Below are 19,302 nucleotides of genomic sequence, written 5' to 3' on the forward strand. Positions count from 1 at the left end.
TGACAGAAGTCCATTTCTTGGTCAGATGAGTTTATGGGGGCAAAAATTATACTATTTTTATTATACTTTGCAAAAAATGGGGGGGAAGTGTAGGGCTGCAACAAGCAATTATTTTTATTAATTTATCCATTTTTTTTTCTCTGGGAAATGTCTGAAGTGTCAGGAAATTGGAAAGACTTCATCACAATCTCCCAGAGTACAACATGAAGTCTTTAAATGTCAAACCCAAAGATATTTTTCTTTACACTGATACAAAATATAGAACAAGAGAAAAGCAAATCCTCACAGAGGAGAAGGTGGAGATATAGAATGGTTGGTGCAGTAAAATCCCCAGCTTTGCTACCTGTTACATCCAATGACATTATTCTAATCACTTTGCAGATATATTCTCTGATGTGTAAAATCCTAACAAATATACACAGCTATTTGTGACTATACACTGGCAGAAATAGCCAGAAACATCCTAATGTAGGCCTAGCTACAATCAGCCTCATGGCCCAAAAACAGTCTCCTAAAAGCTGGAGTTCAAATCATGATTTAGGAAATGATTCCACAAATAAAGGATATTGAGTGGTACGTGCCTTTTTCAGCTTTAATCATTAGTCAACATTGCTTAGGGTTTGCCAAAACTAACACAGGATCATTGTGCAAAGCAGCAACACACCCTGAAAGCTTATACCTAAAGTTACCTGTGGGCTGCTGACGTTTTCATAAACAGCTGGGAGTCCTCTTCATACGGATGAAGTCGTCTCTGAGGCACAATGGAACAATGAACTGTTATGTGTTTTTTCTCTAAATGATATGGGACTCTGCGAAAGGTAGGTAGCTAACTGTTGAGTTTAGCTGAGACGCTCCATGAATGGAGACAGCATCACGCCAAACACCGTTTATCATTTCAAAAATGATGGCTTGTAAAATTTGAATCATGACTTTTCAGAATGAGGTGCTGCTCAGTAAGCCTATATGGCACATATTTTGATGAACATTTAAAATGATAGACTTTTTGTTTCACTCGTCTGCCACAAACGTTAACTTGGCCTACTTTTGTTGGCAAATCAATTTAGTAAAACGTGTGCACATGTAAGATTTAAGATGCCGTTTATTTGCGGCTTAATTTAAGTGTGAATCCCAGTAACTCGAGCATATTGCCACCAGTAACTTTAAATTGAAAAGTTTATTAATCAGGTTTGGCTTCGACGGTCTTTAAATGACAACATGCTTTTTAAACAGCAGAGTTCCGAGGGTTGATATAGCATATAGCTTAAAATTGAGGTAAAACTGTTGTAAAAATCTGTTCACCGCTGTTTGATGCAAATTGCATAACTTCTGTAAAGTGCGTACTCTCTAGACTGATAGGCCTATATTGTTTTAGCTAGATGGTAGTAAAATACTAGCCTGGCTCTTGACTCATTACAGTCGATTGAGCTGCGGTGTCAGGAGCACACCCTGCTGTATCCGGGTATACTCGTGCGGCTCCTGTTTAACCGGGATATGCGGGGCCAATAGCCTACAGTCAATTTCACACAAACTCATCTAGGCTCCCTAACTAACTTCAGACGCCTAAGGTGAATTTCTGTATGTTGTCGTTTCACATGCAACCTATGATTATCTTGGAGCGAATATAGGCCCACCTGTAGAAGAGTAACACAACTGTTTACACCTGTAGTTGCAATGGAAACCCTGCCAATAGGTTGGACTTTGCACACCTGTGACCAGCAGGAGGGAGACAGGGCAGGACTGTTGAAGAGGGGAGTCGCTGACACCAACTCAAACACACATGTCCAAGATCTGTTTCATGAAGATGCACAGGTATGGTGTTTGCGCCTCAAAATGAATGTGATCATGTTGATGTTGAAATCTCAGCAAGCTGCTTTAACTGTTGTGTGTCTTTGGTCAGGGCTTCCAGCTGTCCAGCCAGCCATGGTGGAGGATCAAACTGTTTGTGTGGGAGCCGGTGCTCTTTGGTACCTGGGATGGCGTTTTCACCACCTGCATGATCAATATCTTCGGTGTGGTGCTATTCCTATTTACCGGCTACCTGGTGGTTAGTATGACTACACTGTGTTGCTCTCTCTACCTCAATTTCCCTTTTCTTTTACACGTAATTCTAGTAAATATTAGGAAACACTGATAGAAAGACTGCACTCATTAATAGAGAAGCAAAACATACAAGGAATTCTGTTTATTGAAGAGAAAAAAATAACAAAACGGAATGATATAAGTTAATCTAAATCTTAACCAAAATCACAAGCTATCTGTATGTGTCAGTGTATGCTAAAGGTCATTGTTCTCCTAGAGCTTTATGTAGTGATGAAGCAAAATGCTGTAAAAAAACTTTGGCCTAAGGTTCAAATGACTGTTGAATTGGTATGTTGAGAATTTTTGTCAACTGGAGCAGCCCCACATTTCCTTCCTTTACCATGTCATATTTTAAAAACAAAAAAAGAATCTGCCCCAAGATTAAATCATTCATTATGCTCTTATTTTGATGGTCTCCCCAAATTGATTGCCCCTACTAATACAGATTTGATTTTGCATTTGTGTATTTATCATTTCAAGTAGTTGAAATTAGTTGAAAGTGCATATATAGTGAAAAGTGTGTTTGAATGGTGTATTCAAATGCAGTTAGAGCAACGAAATAATTACTTTCCTAAACAGATATGTACACTGTTGGGGTGTTGGAGGTTCCCACTGGGACTCCTGTCTCATGGTTGTTAATATAGTTTCGACCATGTACAGTAGCTGAGGCTACATGGTCTACATCAGACAGTGTGTAGACTTATTTATGAAATATGTCGTAACAAGTGATGGGGAAGATTGTTGCTTTATATATGGATTATTTAAAACATTCATGTATGGCTGGTTATAGGACTCAGTGTGCTGATGAATGACACCGAAAGGACTGTATATTGTACATTTTCATAATATCTAGCCTCATGTCTGTGTGCTTTATCTCTATCTAGCTCTGTTGAAGCTTTTTTTATTTATTTTCTTTAGCTGCAACCATCATTAAACAAGTATGTCTTACACTGTCAGTGGACCCCAAACACTTGTAATGTGCATGTGTCATCACGGGACACAGCTACAAAGACTCGGTGATCTTAATTGCTACATTCGTTTGCGTTTAATGTGACAGCTAAAACATAGTTTGCCATGTAAAAGTGAGAGTGAGCTGCATCTTACCATGAATTACTTGCTACCGTATTACTCATTGTGCAAAAGAGTGTATGTTTTCCCTAGTTTAATGGGACTGATTTTACCAAAAGGTTTCAAACATGTATTCTCGTCCTTAGTTTTTCTTAATACTAATGCTGAAATGAAATTATGGGGATTTGAATTAGCAAATAGTAGTGCGAGAAAGTAAAAAATGTATGATTGGCGTTAACTATTTCTCCCAGTTTTCTCCTAGATAATATAATAGTTAACTATGACTATTAAACACATTGGACAACAGTTTGAACACAGAAACACATAAAGTAAAACTAAAAGGTTGACTATGTCTTTAAGATACTGAGACAAACGAAGGAAAGAAAAATGTGCAGACATATAAACCGAATAAATATTGGAGAAAAAGCTACAAGCAGGATGTATAGTGTGCAGTGAATTACATACAAAGCCTATATGTACAGTATAGAGAATGTAAATGTGCAGATATGCTTAGTACAAGCTGTACATCACTATAAATATATTCAATTTGAAGCTGCAGATGTACATATACAGTAGTATGTGCATAGATGACTCAGTATTTTGTGTCATCTTGTCTCCTATCATCATCCAGGGGAACACGGGCGTGCTACTTGGGATGTTTCTGGTCTCCTTGGTTGTGCTGGTTGCTTTAGTGACGGTGATGTCGGGCATCGGAGTGTGTGAGCACTGCGGTGTTGGGAGTGGAGGAATCTACTCCATGATCTCCACCGTCCTGGGTGGCAGAGTGGGGGGCACTGTTGGCCTCCTTTATGTGTTTGGACAAGTGAGTAACAAATCCAAACTTTCTGTTAGAATTGAGTGGCTGTTTGTGAAGATCCACACCTGTTGTTATGTTTCGTCCCCTGTCATGCTGCCTCCCACCTTGCAGTGCGTAGCTGGAGCCATGTACATCACAGGTTTCTCTGAGTCGGTGGCGGAGCTGCTGGGTCTACAGAACCAGTGGGCGGTGCGCAGCATGTCAGCGGTGGTGCTGCTGGCACTGCTTGGAATTAACCTGGCCGGTGTCAAGTGGATCGTCCGACTCCAGCTGCTACTGCTAGCTGTGCTGGCCGTCTCCACGCTGGACTTTGTCATCGGCACCTTCACGCACCTTGACCCAGGTAGGGCTGGGGGTCATGAATATAGATATGAAGGGAGAAAGTAACAGGGATCGTGGGAAGGTTTAAATCAGTACTGATGTTTTGTGTCTTCTAATACTCTGTATGGGTATTTTCAAGTCAAAATAATCCTCAAACTATTCAGAGTTTGCTCCAGAATTATATTAATGTCAAAGCCTCTAAAGCAGCATTTAGCCAGATTACAGTAGACACTCGTATTCCATACCACTTCCAGGAAATTTCAACAGGAAAATAAGCAAACATGCCTCAATCATCAACTGAGTGAGTAGCCCAGGGGTGCCAATTTTTTTTTTTAAAGAGTGCCAGATTTGATAATATGAAGATTCCTGGGTGCCAGTGGTCCCTTCTGACATTTCTTTTTTAACAGTAAAAGTTACATACAAATGCACTGATCTATAGCAATTTTTATTTTCATTATCACAATTATAATTTTTTTTTTAAATGGCAAAGTGTGTGTGTGTGTGTGTGTGTTTGTGTGTGTGTGTCTCCTAGTTCTGACTTTGGAAGTCAGATCATCTGATCATGGCCTGGTCAGGATGGAGAAGGTAGAGGGCTAGCATGTTGTAGCAGCACATGACCAGGGAAAAAAACAAATAGGCAACCAATTTCATCACAACCGACAATTTGACCTGTTCCATCACAGGTGTAACTAAAATACTGTATATGAAGGTTGTGTTTCAAGTCAGATTTTTAAGCTCATTTTGTTACTAGTTTCCACAACATTGTTACTGGTTGATAAAAATGCAGTTATGTCAGGGAGGAGTGTGTGAAATTAAGTTTGGCCTCCAAAGTGGACAGTAAAGGTTTGGGAACCACTGACTGTTGACTTCAGTGGTGAATGTCTGTCTGTGACCTGTTCAGGCCAGTAGGTGTAGCTGTTGTATCATTTATTATTGTCAGTATTAGTCTAGAATTCTACTGAGACTAGATCACTACAGTTGACTTCTTTATGAGGCTGGGTGTCTGAGGAAAAACCTTTTTGATACAAATTTGACCCAGTTTTGTCAGCTAAGTTCTCCAATAAGACATTTATTTTTCCTCAGTGGCTGGTTGGTTTAGTTAGAAACATGTAATGTGCTGTTTTCATGTGACTTAAGCCAAGTCTGAGACTGGCAGTGTGTTTATTGAGAAGATTTTTTTTTTTCTTTTCTTTTGTGGTGAGGAAATGTTGCCTTTTTTGAGTAGTTTGTATTCTTTTGCTGGCCGTCAGGAAGTCCTTCCCAACATTTCCTGTTCTCACTGATTATCTACGTCCTGTCCAGTAGGAAGAGAAAAGTGTTCCAGGAGTTAAGTCTTTATGTGAATAGGACATTATAAGCACAAAACAGAAACAGAAAAAAACATTTAACACACACACACAATATATTACATAGTAAACAATCCTATTTTTTGCTTTTTTCCCGAGCAAACCACAAGGAACTCAGTGTAGCGGTCCAGCTGTGTGCAGTGGTTAGTTTTAGCAAGATTAAGCTTTAAAACTTCTAATGCCTGAGTGTCAAAAACAAAACAAAAACAGACTCTAATCCTACCCCTAACCTGTACTTGTCCACCACTTCCAACCTCCAGCTTTCTTCATATTACAGTAGGCAGAGGCCACTTTGCAGTCCTGAAGAATTGTGGGAGAACCAGCCGTAATGGCTACACCAGGTTTTTCCAATTAAGAGCTTCTGTGTGTGTTGTGGTGACCTCATGGTTGGCAGAGAACCAGCAGGTCCACTAGCTAGTGAAATAGCCCAGATTAGCCTGAACTCACTGAGGCACATCCTGAAGGAAAGGAGCCACCGCCAAAATCATGTGGTCACAGTTTGATAACACTTCCCCTATGTACACTTTCAGACACCATGGTGCATCACTGCCATAGCTAACATTCAGTATGTATTGTCAGCCAATTGATGTACTATATCCAAACTATAATGGGATATTGGCTTGTTGTCGGTGTGCTTGGCAAATATTGCCGTTTAATACAAAACAGGACATCAAATTGTTGGTAATTCATGATCTGAAATGGTAGAATTTTAGAGCTGAATGGTTAGTCATTTAATAGATTACTCATTTCAGGTATTATTTTGGCAAAAAGGCCAAATATTCTGTGCTTCCAGCTTCTCAAACTTTTGCAGATCATATCATATCAACTGAATATGTTTGGGTGTTGGGGTTGAGTCAGACAAAAAAATAGGATGTTTTGAGATGTCTCTTTGGACTCTGGGAAACTGAGCATGTTTTTTTAATTTCATAGACACGATTAATCAAGAAAATAATTGTCGTTAGTTGCAGTCGTAGTCTAATTAATGATGTATTTATTGCAAAGATGAATATGCAAGAATCACTATGTATTGTTTATGTGTATCATTATCCTAAGTTTTAATGATTAGATTCCCCTAAATTTTTAATGCAGTTTCAGTGGCTATTAAACTCCAACAACAAAGATGTTTGAAGGGGAAAGACTGACTTCCTGGGGTTTTGGTACAAATCAAACAGTAAAGATTTGTGTAAAGGGCATCAAGAGCTAAAATCCAAAAAGGATTGGTATTTATTTTTGTTGGCCTGTAATGTCATCTATTCATCTTAGTACACTCTCAGCCACTATCTAAATGTGTACATGTGATGCTGACAACTCTGTGTTGGTATCATGAGCAGAAGGTCTTAGGGATGTTATTACAGTATATATGCATATGACCTCTCACCTGTAGACAGGCCTGGCTTCCCAATTTCCCCAGCCTTAAGGATCTGTTAAATGACTGATTGATTATGACAATTCCTTCCTGCAGTACTGTGACAGGTGGAATTTAAAAGCTGTATAGCCACAAACTGAAAGACGGCTCAGATTTGTGCTTTATCATCCGTTATGGGAGGACAATTCATTTCCCAATTGTTGTCTTTGTGTATTCAATTATTTAGTTTGCTCAGTAACACTGCCAACATATTGTCTCTGCAGCCAAACAACTCAACCGCAAAACCTTCCAATTGTGGTGCACAGATGAAATACAATCTGACATGCTTACCCAGTCCCTTCAGCTGAAGCCTATTCCCCACAGAACAGGAAGTTATAATGTGCTGGTCTTGGCTTTAGGGTGTTAACCAGACTCACCCACATTTTTGGAAAATGACAGGGAGAAAAGGCCGGAACTGAGATCTGAGGCCTGCTGCTACTCCTGAGACCACTACATCATCTCTCCCTGTGATCCACACTATAATATATAGTTCTCAATCATCCCAGTGGGACCTGCCCCACCTCTGTAACATCACAGCCTGCCCTGTTCTCCATGCAGAGCAGTTTATACTGGTTAGTGTAGGAGAGTAAGAGGTCAGCCGGACAGAGGGAGAGGCCTCAGACACTCATGTAATCTGACTATACATTCCAGTCTCTATCAGAGGAATGCTGAGTTCAGAAAGGAGCCCCACTCTGCCTATACACTTGTTCTTCAGACAATATAATGCTGTAATATGATTGCTTTCACCATAGTTTTATCTCACAGTTTGTTTGCTCTGTAGGCCTTCATAAAGCAGTGATGTTTTTCTTTTGCCCACATCACTTTACAGTTGATTTCAACCAGTCATGATATGAGAATTAAAGAAAATATTGCTAGCTGTAGTTAGTAACAACCCTCCACCGTGTAACTAAATAGCTCGATGATAGCTGATTTTTACTCAACAAGACTAAAGCTACATGTCCACAGGGAGTGTCATTTCCACACTTCCCATTTCTTGTCTATGTAAGCAGCCGTGCATGAATTCTAGTTGCATTGTGGCGAGTTTTGACAAACATGGCCTCAAGTTGCCCAGTGAGGCTGTACTTAGGCACAGCAGTGCTTTGAGCAACAGGCCAACATCTGCATGCTAACATGCTCACAATGACATTTTGACATGCTGATGTTTAGCAGGTATAATGTTTGTGTTTCATCAAATTACCATATAATAACTGACATACAAAAAAAGGAAGCTGTCATCTTTAGTCTGCTGTGTGCACTGTACTCAAAGGCAACTTGGGCCCAACATTTTTTGCCTTAGGGGCTCCCCATCAAGTAAATCTGACCATGCCTTTATATAGGAGCATGGTATGGGGAATGTGAATATGCAGTTCCACCAGAAAATGGACAACTTGTACAAACGTTCTACACAAAAGACATATTTGTTTGCCGTTTTTGTCCACAGTTCTTGAGATTAAAGTCAGTCAGTCAGTCAGTCAGTCAGTGTATTCAAGCAATGAATTTGTGTTCATAGAAATAGTTTTCTAACAACCTCAGTTGAACGCTCAGAGGGTCAGCCATGGTTGGATGCTGGAGTGTATGTTGTAATATGGGTGGGGAGCCCATGGTGCAGACATAGACACTGACTGCCCTGGATCTGGTTCTGATTGTTTGGACAGAGGGCGGTCTCACAGGGTCACAGAGTGAACAAGAGTTTGGGTACCTAGTCCCATTTGAAGTCAGTTCCCCTAAATTCCTATCCTGGAGAACATGTGCACATGGAGTAACTGTCTAAAACAAAAGGAAAAAAATTTGCATTCTCACTCACTCACACTCACTTTCTCTCTCTCTCTCTCTCTCTCTGTCTGTCTTTTTTCTCCCACTCTCTGTCTCCCTCTCTCGCTCACTCTCATTCTTTCTCTCAAACTTGGAAGCTGCTGAGCTTCTGAAAAGGGTGGCGACTTCCTTTTGGATAAACATGTCATTAATCTGAGAGAACACATTCTTTCCCATCGCAAGATAACCAAGGGGGAAATGTCTGGTGTTGTAACATAGGCCTGCCCTTCAGACTGTGTGGTTTAAATGGCCCCCACCAATGCAGAACAATCTCTCCCCTTGCATGTTCAACAAACGGACCTTCCTGAACTAACCTGTCCTGATTTTAGACATACTTTTAAAGTGACTCGCTACCTATTGTTGTCATTTATTTTGATTTAAAAAGAAAGAGATGTAGCAGTCTCTAATTGCAGTCATGGAATCCCAGTTCAGGTTGTGCTGTAATACATTTGGAGCAGAATAAAAAGTTAAATAGGAAAAAAATGTTGGCCACCAGCATCCTTTAGTTAATGTACCAGTTGTTACAACTTCCAATTTTGTTTCAAGTATGATTGAACTTCTAACTTTTACTGATAAAATGCAATATTTTTCAAACCTGCGGTATATATTGGTGTCATAACACCTGGTGTCTGATCTTTTATAGGAAAGTCCCGTGGTGCAGTTGTGATGTGTTTACATTTCCGGTTAGTCTCAACGTTTCCAGGAAATGCAGTGCAAAACTTCACCAATAATCGTCTAGCAAGAAGGAAAATGAAAACGAACAAATGAAAAACACCACAATAATGAAAACATGTCAATCAGGTTATTTAACATGACACAATGTCCTCTGTCAGACATTTGACAGGTTTGCATTGCTGATACTAATACTTTTGACTGAACTCAATGAAGACATGCTGGTAATCCTGGCATAAGGTTCAGAACTGATATGCTCTGTGTGTTGTTGTTTCCTCTCAGAGCATGGTTTCGTTGGTTATTCAGCCACGCTGCTCAACAGCAACATACTGCCAGATTACACACCAGGAGAAAACTTTTTCACAGTCTTTGGGGTCTTCTTCCCTGCTGCTACAGGTGAGGTGTCTCTTTTCTTTTCTCTTATCTCTTTTTGATCTAATAATGTGTGAAACACTTGCACACTTAGAGTTTACATAGCACATGTGCAGTATGTATTAGGAACACCTTATCTGCCTTTTAAGGTTACCTCTCACACTCCAGCCCTTCTTTTATTTCTTGCAGCTACATATGCAGTGTAAAAACTAAAAGTGTGTGTGCGTGTGTGTGTGCGTGTGCGTGTGTGTGTGCGTGCGTGTGCGTGTGTGTGTAGGGGTTATGGCAGGTTTCAACATGAGCTCAGACCTTGAGCGGCCTGAACACAACATCCCGTTGGGAACACTGGCAGCTGTCTTCACCTCGTATGACGACTCCTCAACACACACACACACACACCAACAATATTGTAAAATAAGAACACACCACACGGAAATACTACACAATTAAGTACATAAGACAACAACTACTGTAAAAGTGTACAGACTGACCTACAGTGAAAGTTAATATACTGTAAGAAATTAAGACAACAAAGGGCTATGAAAACTATGAAAGTACACACACACACAAACACTATGGAATCATAAAGACTGAGCCACAGTGAAGCCTGAAGTGCCCCATTTGCAAAATGTTAAGTTGTAGTACCAACACGTCAGATAATAAAAATAATTTTAAAATTTCTATTTATCTACACATCATGCTACAAGGATAGTTTTCAAATATTACTGTGGAATCTCTCCAAGTAGGTATGAATCATCCAAAATGGTAATTTCGTTTGATTTTACTTTAGTGGTGCTCTCTGAACACTTCGTGGTATCATCTATCAAATGGGCAACCTTTTCCACCTTCATTGGAGAGAACACACAAACCTATATCCCCAGCGTGGCCCTATCAGACACTCACTTGTGGAGCTGTCATGACGCAATTATCCTATTAATAGTGAGAAAGCAGCAGTTAATAATCCTGTGTGGTGTACTGTTGGTGACCCACAGGTGGTTCCTGTATCTGGTCTTTGTCTTCCTTCTGGGGGCCATCTGCACCAGAGAAGCTCTGCGCTATGACATCTTGATAGCTGAAAAGGTAAACTCCCCTCTCTGTTTTCATCCTGCCCTGTTAGAGAGGCCCTCTCACCCAAATTGGTGAAGTGAGGGAATTCCCCATGATGGCTCACTTTGTTGATGTGGTGTGGTTAGTTCAGGTTCTGATTGTATGCTTATGTATGTAAGCCTTGAGATGTTGGTCCCATTGCTGAGTTAGTTTCACTCAAGTAGAAATACTCATAAATTATATCATACTCAGGTTCAAGTATGTAAAATGTCAAATGATTTCCAGGGGTTCCCCTGCAAAAAGGGGAATACACATTTTCACTATAATTCCATCCATACGTAACACAATGACATAATGTATGACTATTTTGCTCATGGGTTTCATAGACTTTCTGTAATAAAACCTCTAAAAGCAAAAATCCTATCAGATTGGGGACTCTGGGATTAAATCTTAATAAATAAATAAATCTCAATCATCTCAAATGGGGGTCAGTGGTCTAATTTGTGTAAGTTTAGGGGTCCTTGACATGAATAAGTGTGGGAACCACTGAGGTAGTAGACATGTCCACAAACGCACAGGCCAAGTGTATCCCACAATTCATCACGATGTAAAGCTCCCCAGCAGCTTAGTTGTTGGTGGTAGAGAGCCTGAAATGAAAAAGTTTAAATTTATGACACGTTCAATTCAGCATAAATATTATTTACATCCAAACACTACAAAGTTATGGCAGAGCCTCCACAGATGTTATCACATAAAATAAATTATCTGTTCTTCTTGATTGGACTGATAAGAATAATAGGTTACACTTTACTTGAAGGTATCTATATAAGAGTGACATGACACTATCATGAACGTGTCATAAACATTATAAACAAGTCATAAACGTTTATGGCATAACGCTTCTTTTAGTAAGTGTCATTCGGTTTTTGTCATAACAAGTTATGGTTAGGGTTAGAGTTAGAGTTCATGTGTCATGATTGTGTCATGACAGTGTCATGTGTTCATGACAGTGTCATGTCACTCTTATGTACATACCTTCAAGTAAAGTGTTACCGAATAATATCACATATCTGGCACTGTCAAGATAAATGTTGAATATCATATCCTTTTTATCAAAGATTTTGTCAAGGATTTTTCATCCTTGAAAATGTTGTCAGGCAGAAACCATTCAAAATAATAGCATGTTAGGTCTCTTATGTACGGTAGACAGTAGTTATTAATTGTATTACTCCTCTTGGGCATTGTCTGAGCTGGCTTGTGCTATGTACTGTATTTGTATGTTGCAAGCTCCAGTGAGTTCTGATAAACTTCCACACGCTTGCCGTCTTAACGGGCACTTGGGCACTGTGGTAATTGCTAGGAATATGTCACACAAGTTAGCACTTGACTACTTGCAAATACTGCAAGAGTAGGTGTTAGGGCGGACCAACTGTTCAGTACATTCTCAGTACAGAGAACTTTATCATGGCAATTATTTCCTGTTCTGTTTTTTTATGAACTTTTTCTCACCAATGCACTGGTATTCAATTTGTAGGTATGCAAAGATATTTGTTTTCGTTCTTACCAAGTAGACAGTGAAGTTAAATGAGTGACAATTTAATGACTAGTAAGTAACAAGTTAAATGTTTTTTAAAGGACAAACACTTAAGTAAAGTGATGATGTCTGATGCAGCCAAGCTCTCTGCCAGTTGTCAGTTGGCCCTTATGCTTCAGGGCCTAAACTACAGATGGATCAGGGATTGTTTTAGTTAGAATGAACCTAACAACCAGAGTTCTGTAGCCTCTAGCTCCAACGTTGTTGTCCAGTCGTAACAACTGTATATTACATTGTGGACCAGTGTGTACAAATGGTGTAGTTTTACTGCAAAACTCTCGCTATTATTGTCATTTGATTTTGCTTTGAACAATCACTGACTCTTTAAAAAAATCCTTGACTTGCCCGTCAGTGGTTCTCATTGTTTTCATTAGGGGCTGGCTGCAACGGAATTGAACAGGGTGTAGCTGTTGTGAGCTCTCAACCCCACCCCATCCTCTTCCACACTCTGTTTGTTTTCCTTCTTCCTCCAGGTCTCCTTGGTGGGCTTCCTCTTTCTGCTGGGCCTCTACATCTCCTCCCTGGCTTCCTGCATGGGTGGCCTGTACGGAGCACCCAGGATCCTCCAGTGCATCGCCCAAGAGAGGGTCATCCCTGCTCTGGCCTTCCTGGGAAGAGGGGTGGGTGGGTGGGTGGATGGATGGATGGATGGATGGATGGATGGATGAATGGATGGAGCCAGCAAGGGAGGGATGTCTGGACATTAACAGTGAACTGAAAAATAGTCACCATGATGTAAATGCACATTATGAAGTAAGGGTGTGTGTTTATGCACCACTGAGTTCACTTCTTTCAAAGAATACTTTACAATGAATACTTTATTTTATTTGTCACATTTAAATTGTTAAAATGAGATGATCCAAGTAAGCACGACCTACCGTAAACTCACCATTTTACTACCTTGGTGACAAATTATTTATTGCACCTCAATTTATTTATTGTTTGTACACATGATAGGTCATAAGACTAAGTTGCAATTCATTAAGGTGGCAAACACAAGACCAACTATTTAAAGTATAGTTCAATTTTATGTTAATGATTATGACTATTTTTGCTACTTTTTATTAGACAACTCATAGATGCCTTTTTCATGTCTTTGCATTCAGTTATCCTAGCTAGTGAGATTTGCCTAGCTTAGATCAATTCATTAGGTCTATGGGAAGCAGCTTCTCTCAAAAGTAAAGACGCACGCTGTTAAGCTTTTAGAAGATTGATGGCTGCATGGTCTTTTTTTAACAATACAATTTAATCATAAATGTTCAAGTTATTGACCTTGGAAATGGTAGTTTGACAAAACAATCCTAATCGGTGGTCCACGTACTGGCTTTTTGCAGAGCTTTCAACCATATTGCATCAAACTCGCATGCTCAATCTGTCTCCATGACAACTGAGCAAACTGCTTCTATTGATCAAGACTGTGGGACTATTGTGGACCTGTCAAAAGCTCAGTGAAACGCTAGTAGCAATAGTATTAGTAAATCTTAGCAATTATAATTTTTCAGAATACCGGTACCCAAACCAATCTATCAAGTTTAATCAAGAAAATAATCAGTACATTAATCCATATTGAAAATAATCATTAGTTGCAGTCCTGTACAAAACTGTTAAAAATGTGCTCCACCTCAACCAACCATAAATCTAATGTAAAATCCATGAATGCGTGAGTAATGATATTTTAATTATTTAATTAAATATAATATATTATAGTATAGCAGTCACAGGGACCTTTTTCTGCATTCAAGTACTTTTACTTGTAATACATTTAAATATCATAAGTGCATTTTCCTGATTATAGTTACATACTTTTACATTTTCATTGGAGGACCTTTACTTGTTCTAGAGTATTTTTACAGTATAGTATTAGTACTCATACTAAAGTGAAGGATCTGAGTACTACTCCACCACTGCTAATGAGTGTGTGCAGCCTGGATGTACAGGGGTTGTGGTGGATGGACTCAACAGGAAACTGACAGGACTGCCTAACTATAGAGTGTGAACTCCACTCCATAGAACTGAGTGGACTGATTGCATCACAGCAAAGAGTTACGACTCGCTACATACACATACACACACACACACACACACACACACACACACACACACACACACACACACACACACACACAGTCACGTTGACATCCCGACCCCGTTCACTCCCGTTTTCCTCAGACTTCCCTGAGTGGCAGCAGTGTCTGACCTCTCTCAGCGGGCTGGAATGAGGCCCTAGACATCTTGGCCCAAATCAAAGCTTCAGAACAAACGCAGGAAGGGCGACGGGCAGGGCCCAGCTCTGCTGTGTGCTCTGGAGGCCCGCCAGGCACACAGCAGTGCTCCTTAAACTGTGAGATAGGACCCGTGAAGTGAAAGCAAGCTGGTTAATAAACCACATGTTAAAACAATTACTAACGTCCTACTGGTGTGGTTTTATATTACTCAAATATAACTTTTAAGTTCAGTTTCATTTTATCACTTCTGTAGGTGGCTGTTGCTCCTTAGTGTCCATAAGTGAAAGTTTTATTTGGGCAAAAGGTGGAAAGTTTCGAAGCTACAGAATCTCAAACAGGAGGAATGGGACAATCTCCTTTGTCCCAGCTGCACTGTGTTGACTCAGGGTCACAAGGGATTTTTTTTTTCATACTGTCACTGTTCTGTGAAACACATGTATCTCCAAAACATCAACTTTTCATGAGTTAATTAAACAGTAAATTAAAAAAAGTCTGTTTTCAGCTTTGAAATGATGCATTTTTCAGAAAATCCAATAGCTTTTTTTTTTTTTTTTCTTTTAAAGATTATTTTTGGGGCTTTTTATGGCCTTTAATCGACAGGATAGCTTGAAGACAGGAAGGGGGAGAGAAAGGAGGGACGACATGCAGCAAAGGGCCGCGGGTCGGTTTAGAACCCGGGCGGCTGCCAAGGCCTCAGCCTACATGGGGCGCACACTCTACTGGGTGAGCTAGAGGTCGCCCCATCCAGTGGCTTTTTAAATGCTTTATTTAGCTAAGTAAGGTGTGTTATCTCAACTCATAAAGGAACACTTAATCCTTAATTTTAGGTTTTGTTTTTTAGTTTTTTTTATTGGACAACAATGCCATTGCATATTGTGACACTCTCTCCCTCCTTAACAGAAAGGCCCAAACAGGACTCCAGTGGCAGCTATCTGTCTGACCAGCATGGTGACCATGGCCTTCATTTTCATCGGTCAGGCCAACGTGCTGGCCCCCATCGTCAGCATAAACTTCATGCTCACCTACAGCTTCGTAGACTACTCCTACTTCAGTGTGGCCATGGCCTTCCAGCTGCAGAATAAAGACAAGAGGGACACCCTCGTCCCGCCCAAAAGAAACCAGCGTGGGTCAGCCAGGCAGGACTCTAGGCCTCTCATCGAGGCCACTCTCCCAAGCTATGGGAGCGGAGGCGAGAGTCTGCAGGGTAAAGGCACGTTGTTGGAGTTCACCAAGGACATGGACCAGATCTTTCCCCCCGTGTCAAATGTTAATGCTGGGCCTGAGAAGACCTCCTCCATGCTGAGCAGTAGATACAAGGGCATGAAGCCTAATGTCACCAATAAGCAGATGCTGATTGACAGCTTTAGCTTGGATCTAAACAGCAATATGTTCTCCGAAGACAAAGCAGAGGAGATGAGTTCAGCTCCACCACATGAGGAAGATGAGGTGCAGTGTGGAGGCGGGGAGCCCAGAGCTGGAGAAGAACCACAAGTCAAATGCCGTTCAAAAATGCACCATGCTGAGCAGGATTCATCTGCTGACCCTCACAATCACAGCGCAGGTGATCAGCTCTAACCATCAACACTTGTCTAGAGTAAACACGATTACTGATCATAGAAGTTAGTTGTACCTGTTTTTTTAGTAACCTGACCCTTTATCAAATCTTTCAGGTGCTGAAGCTGACCACCAGAGCTTTGAAATCAAACCCATGAAGGATTCATTGTATGCAAAATTCTGCAACCACTGGGTTGCTCTTATCGGGGTAGGCTACTCAATTCATGCTGTACATTTTCTAATGCTTAAGTTTCAGATTGTATTTACAGAATTTAATGAATTTATAATTTTTCTTTCAGGCATTAAGCTCCATATTTATTATGTTTGTTATTCAGTGGGCTTATGCCTTAGCAAACATAGTCTTTGCTTTGGTGCTTTTCTTCTACATCGGGAAAACAAGCCCTGGACTACCTATAGGTAATTTCCATCTGTTAATTTCCTGTTAATTTAGACACACTTGTAGCTTGGCTTCATGGTGACCTCCTGTTAGGGTGACCAAATGTCTTGACTTGAACAAGACAGTCTAACATAAAAAAGCATATGCATTACAAATGAAAAATCTTAAGTTGTTGAAATGCTGTAATAACACAATGTGGGACAGAGTGAGTTTCTGTGTCTTAACATATGTACCACCTGCAGCTGTGCAGCATTTTCCAGCTCGGTATGCCAAAGTGAACAAACTTTCTGACTCTGTACTACAGCCGGCTCTGAGCTTAGCACCTATAGATAAAGTTAGCCTACTCTTGGCCTAATCCATATTTCCTGTGATGGCCTGAGTGTGACATTCCAGTACAGTTCTGGTTTGATTTGATCGGAACTTCATTGATTAGTTACTAGTCTTGCATTGCCAGACCTATCTCCACAGTGCTGGAGTTCAGTATGGTCTTCACCGCCTATCTGTTCTGGGATAGGGGGAAAACACGCTCTGGCTTTTTTGTATTTCTTTAAACCAATCACAACCATCCTGGGCAGGGCGGATAGCGTAGATAGCGAGAGGGGAGTGATGCCCCAGATGTCAGGCTATATCCCAGCAATGTAAATCTATTGAGCCAGACTAACCTAATCAGATCAGGTTCAGTGCATATGCTTGTTCCAATTGTTGAAATTGCTTTTTATGTTGGTTTAAAAAAAAGCAATTCATAACTGCAAAGTAGACTGTGTTGTATTGATTACCATTTGTATTGAAATGGAAAATAGGACATGACAATATAATCACGTAAGAAAAGCATTGTTTGTAGAATTTTTATTTTATGTAGGCTTACAGTGTTTTACACCTTTTTGACAGTGCTTGCTCATAGCAGATTGTGGAAAATGGCTTATAATTTAGGGAAAAGAATACATTATACTAACAAACAGTGAAAATGAAGCTTATGCTGTTGTCTTGCTAGGATATGCATAGACGACTTCTGGAATTACAAGGCCTTTTAGTGAGCAGGGCATCTTTGATCACTAATTCATGCATCGCATTTTGCATTCTATAAAGCATATGCTTTCAATGAACATATTTCATTACACATTCTTTGTTTTTACTTAATTGGTTTAATGTCTGCTGAAAGGAGGAGAAGTCTTCTTTAAGCCTGGGGGTTATTTTTGTAGCACATCTACAAGGTAATTTCATAAACTTGTGTAATTTTAGGCCTTTTATAACTGTGGGAGTATGCAAGTAATGCCTTTTTATATAAACTGAAGCATGATTCCTGTATTTTTATTTTGTGTTAGATCATTTAGATTATTGCATGATGTCCAACAAAAGACCTCTTGATTTGCAGTTTACCTTTTTTAATTTGCTCACCCCGTGCTCAGTAGTTATGTGACCTGGTAATGTACTCTGGCACATTTCTTGGAGTTTCACTTGCGGTCTTGTTGCCTGGCAGGCTGGCAGCTGTTGTGGCTTAGGATTTCTAGAATAGCTGGATGGGACAGCCAGCATCTGTGCATTAAACTCACCACAGTACAGCGTGTCTTAGCTGTCTGACTCTGGACATTTCTGGTCACGAGCTCTGCAAGTGTTAAACACTTGTTTCACAGGTGGTCGATGTGATGCCGTGTGTTTCTCCCCACTCTGTTACTACACTTCTGTACACTGTGTTACAACTTCAAATATTGACACAAGGAAAGGGGTCCCCATAGTCAATTTAAATATAACAATATGAGTACTTTTTTTTTTTTTTTTTAAACTCATTGAGCTCATTTCTCCAGATAACAGTTTGGATTTTGATTTATTTGCAGGTCTCGCAGATCAATTCAGCTTGTTCTCGTGGCTCAAATCAACATTGAATGGCATTTGCAGGTATTGTGCAGAAGAATAAGAGATTTAAATGTCATTCATCATAGAAATGTCTGTTAAATTATCTCCAGATTATTGATAAAGCACAGACTGAAACTACAGTAAATCATAGAATGTACGAAAAGAAACATTATCTGTACGTTTTTTTCTTTTCCAGTTATGTGTTAATTTCCCATGTCACATTGTCCCCTGAAAGCCATTTCTCCGTACTATTTCCCTGTCTTCAGGAGAAAAGGATCTCCTCGAGATGAGATGGTAGTCACCCCCTCTATCTTCAGGGTCGGGCTGAAAACCAAGCAGCTGACAGAGGAAAATGCTGACTTTGCCTCTCGTCACCGCTATCACCAATCGTCATTCATCAGGGCCGAGAAGATGGTGCAACCACCACTCCACTCCACTGACTGACTTAAACTCTGCCTCTGTTACATGTCATATACAGTAGCTGTCAGCCTGAAACCACATTTTCTGCCTCAAACTGTGTCTCATGTTGCCCTGTAGGCCACATTCTGCTCACATAGATCATTTTTCCTCCTTAAAAGTGAACTAAATTAAAAGTTAAAATAGTTTATTTTGTCTTAATATAATTGTATGGCTATAGTAAAGTATCACAATCTTTGTTGAATGTTTTTGTTGTCAAATTACTGCTGGGTGTCTTCCAAGAACTCCAGCCACCATAAATGTTTAATTAAAATGTGTTACTTCA

At 40.1% G+C, this 19,302-nt stretch overlaps 1 protein-coding gene across 4 annotated transcripts; it reads left to right on the forward strand.

The window, feature by feature from the left end:
- Window positions 1-624: 624 nt before the first annotated feature.
- slc12a8 (solute carrier family 12 member 8) lies at window positions 625-19,302 on the forward strand. 4 transcript variants are annotated; one of them, XM_036004543.1, is made up of 15 exons: window positions 639-818; window positions 1,426-1,575; window positions 1,667-1,809; window positions 1,898-2,044; window positions 3,779-3,970; window positions 4,076-4,307; window positions 9,803-9,916; window positions 10,170-10,257; window positions 10,885-10,972; window positions 13,007-13,153; window positions 15,659-16,319; window positions 16,429-16,520; window positions 16,612-16,729; window positions 18,542-18,602; window positions 18,827-19,302. In XM_036004543.1, exons 3-15 carry the CDS (start codon window positions 1,672-1,674, stop codon window positions 19,002-19,004), a joined length of 2,256 nt encoding a protein of 751 aa, XP_035860436.1. In that variant the 5' UTR covers window positions 639-818; window positions 1,426-1,575; window positions 1,667-1,671; the 3' UTR covers window positions 19,005-19,302. The 4 variants fall into 4 exon arrangements, with proteins under 4 accessions (XP_035860435.1, XP_035860437.1, XP_035860438.1 ...); XM_036004542.1 differs by lacking the exon at window positions 1,426-1,575 and having other exon boundaries at window positions 625-818; XM_036004544.1 differs by lacking the exon at window positions 1,426-1,575 and having other exon boundaries at window positions 625-818; window positions 16,648-16,729.

The sequence above is a fragment of the Sander lucioperca genome, chromosome 8 (genome assembly GCF_008315115.2).
Source record: "Sander lucioperca isolate FBNREF2018 chromosome 8, SLUC_FBN_1.2, whole genome shotgun sequence".
NCBI lineage: Eukaryota > Metazoa > Chordata > Actinopteri > Perciformes > Percidae > Sander > Sander lucioperca.

What these genes read in the sequence shown, in the direction of transcription:
- slc12a8 (XM_036004542.1), top strand. Translation starts at nt 797, where the DNA reads ATGATATGGGACTCTGCGAAAG. An exon ending in ACATCTTGATAGCTGAAAAG is followed by an intron (nt 10,973 to 13,006) that starts GTAAACTCCCCT and finishes TTCTTCCTCCAG; the next exon opens with GTCTCCTTGGTGGGCTTCCT. An exon ending in CCCTCACAATCACAGCGCAG is followed by an intron (nt 16,320 to 16,428) that starts GTGATCAGCTCT and finishes CAAATCTTTCAG; the next exon opens with GTGCTGAAGCTGACCACCAG.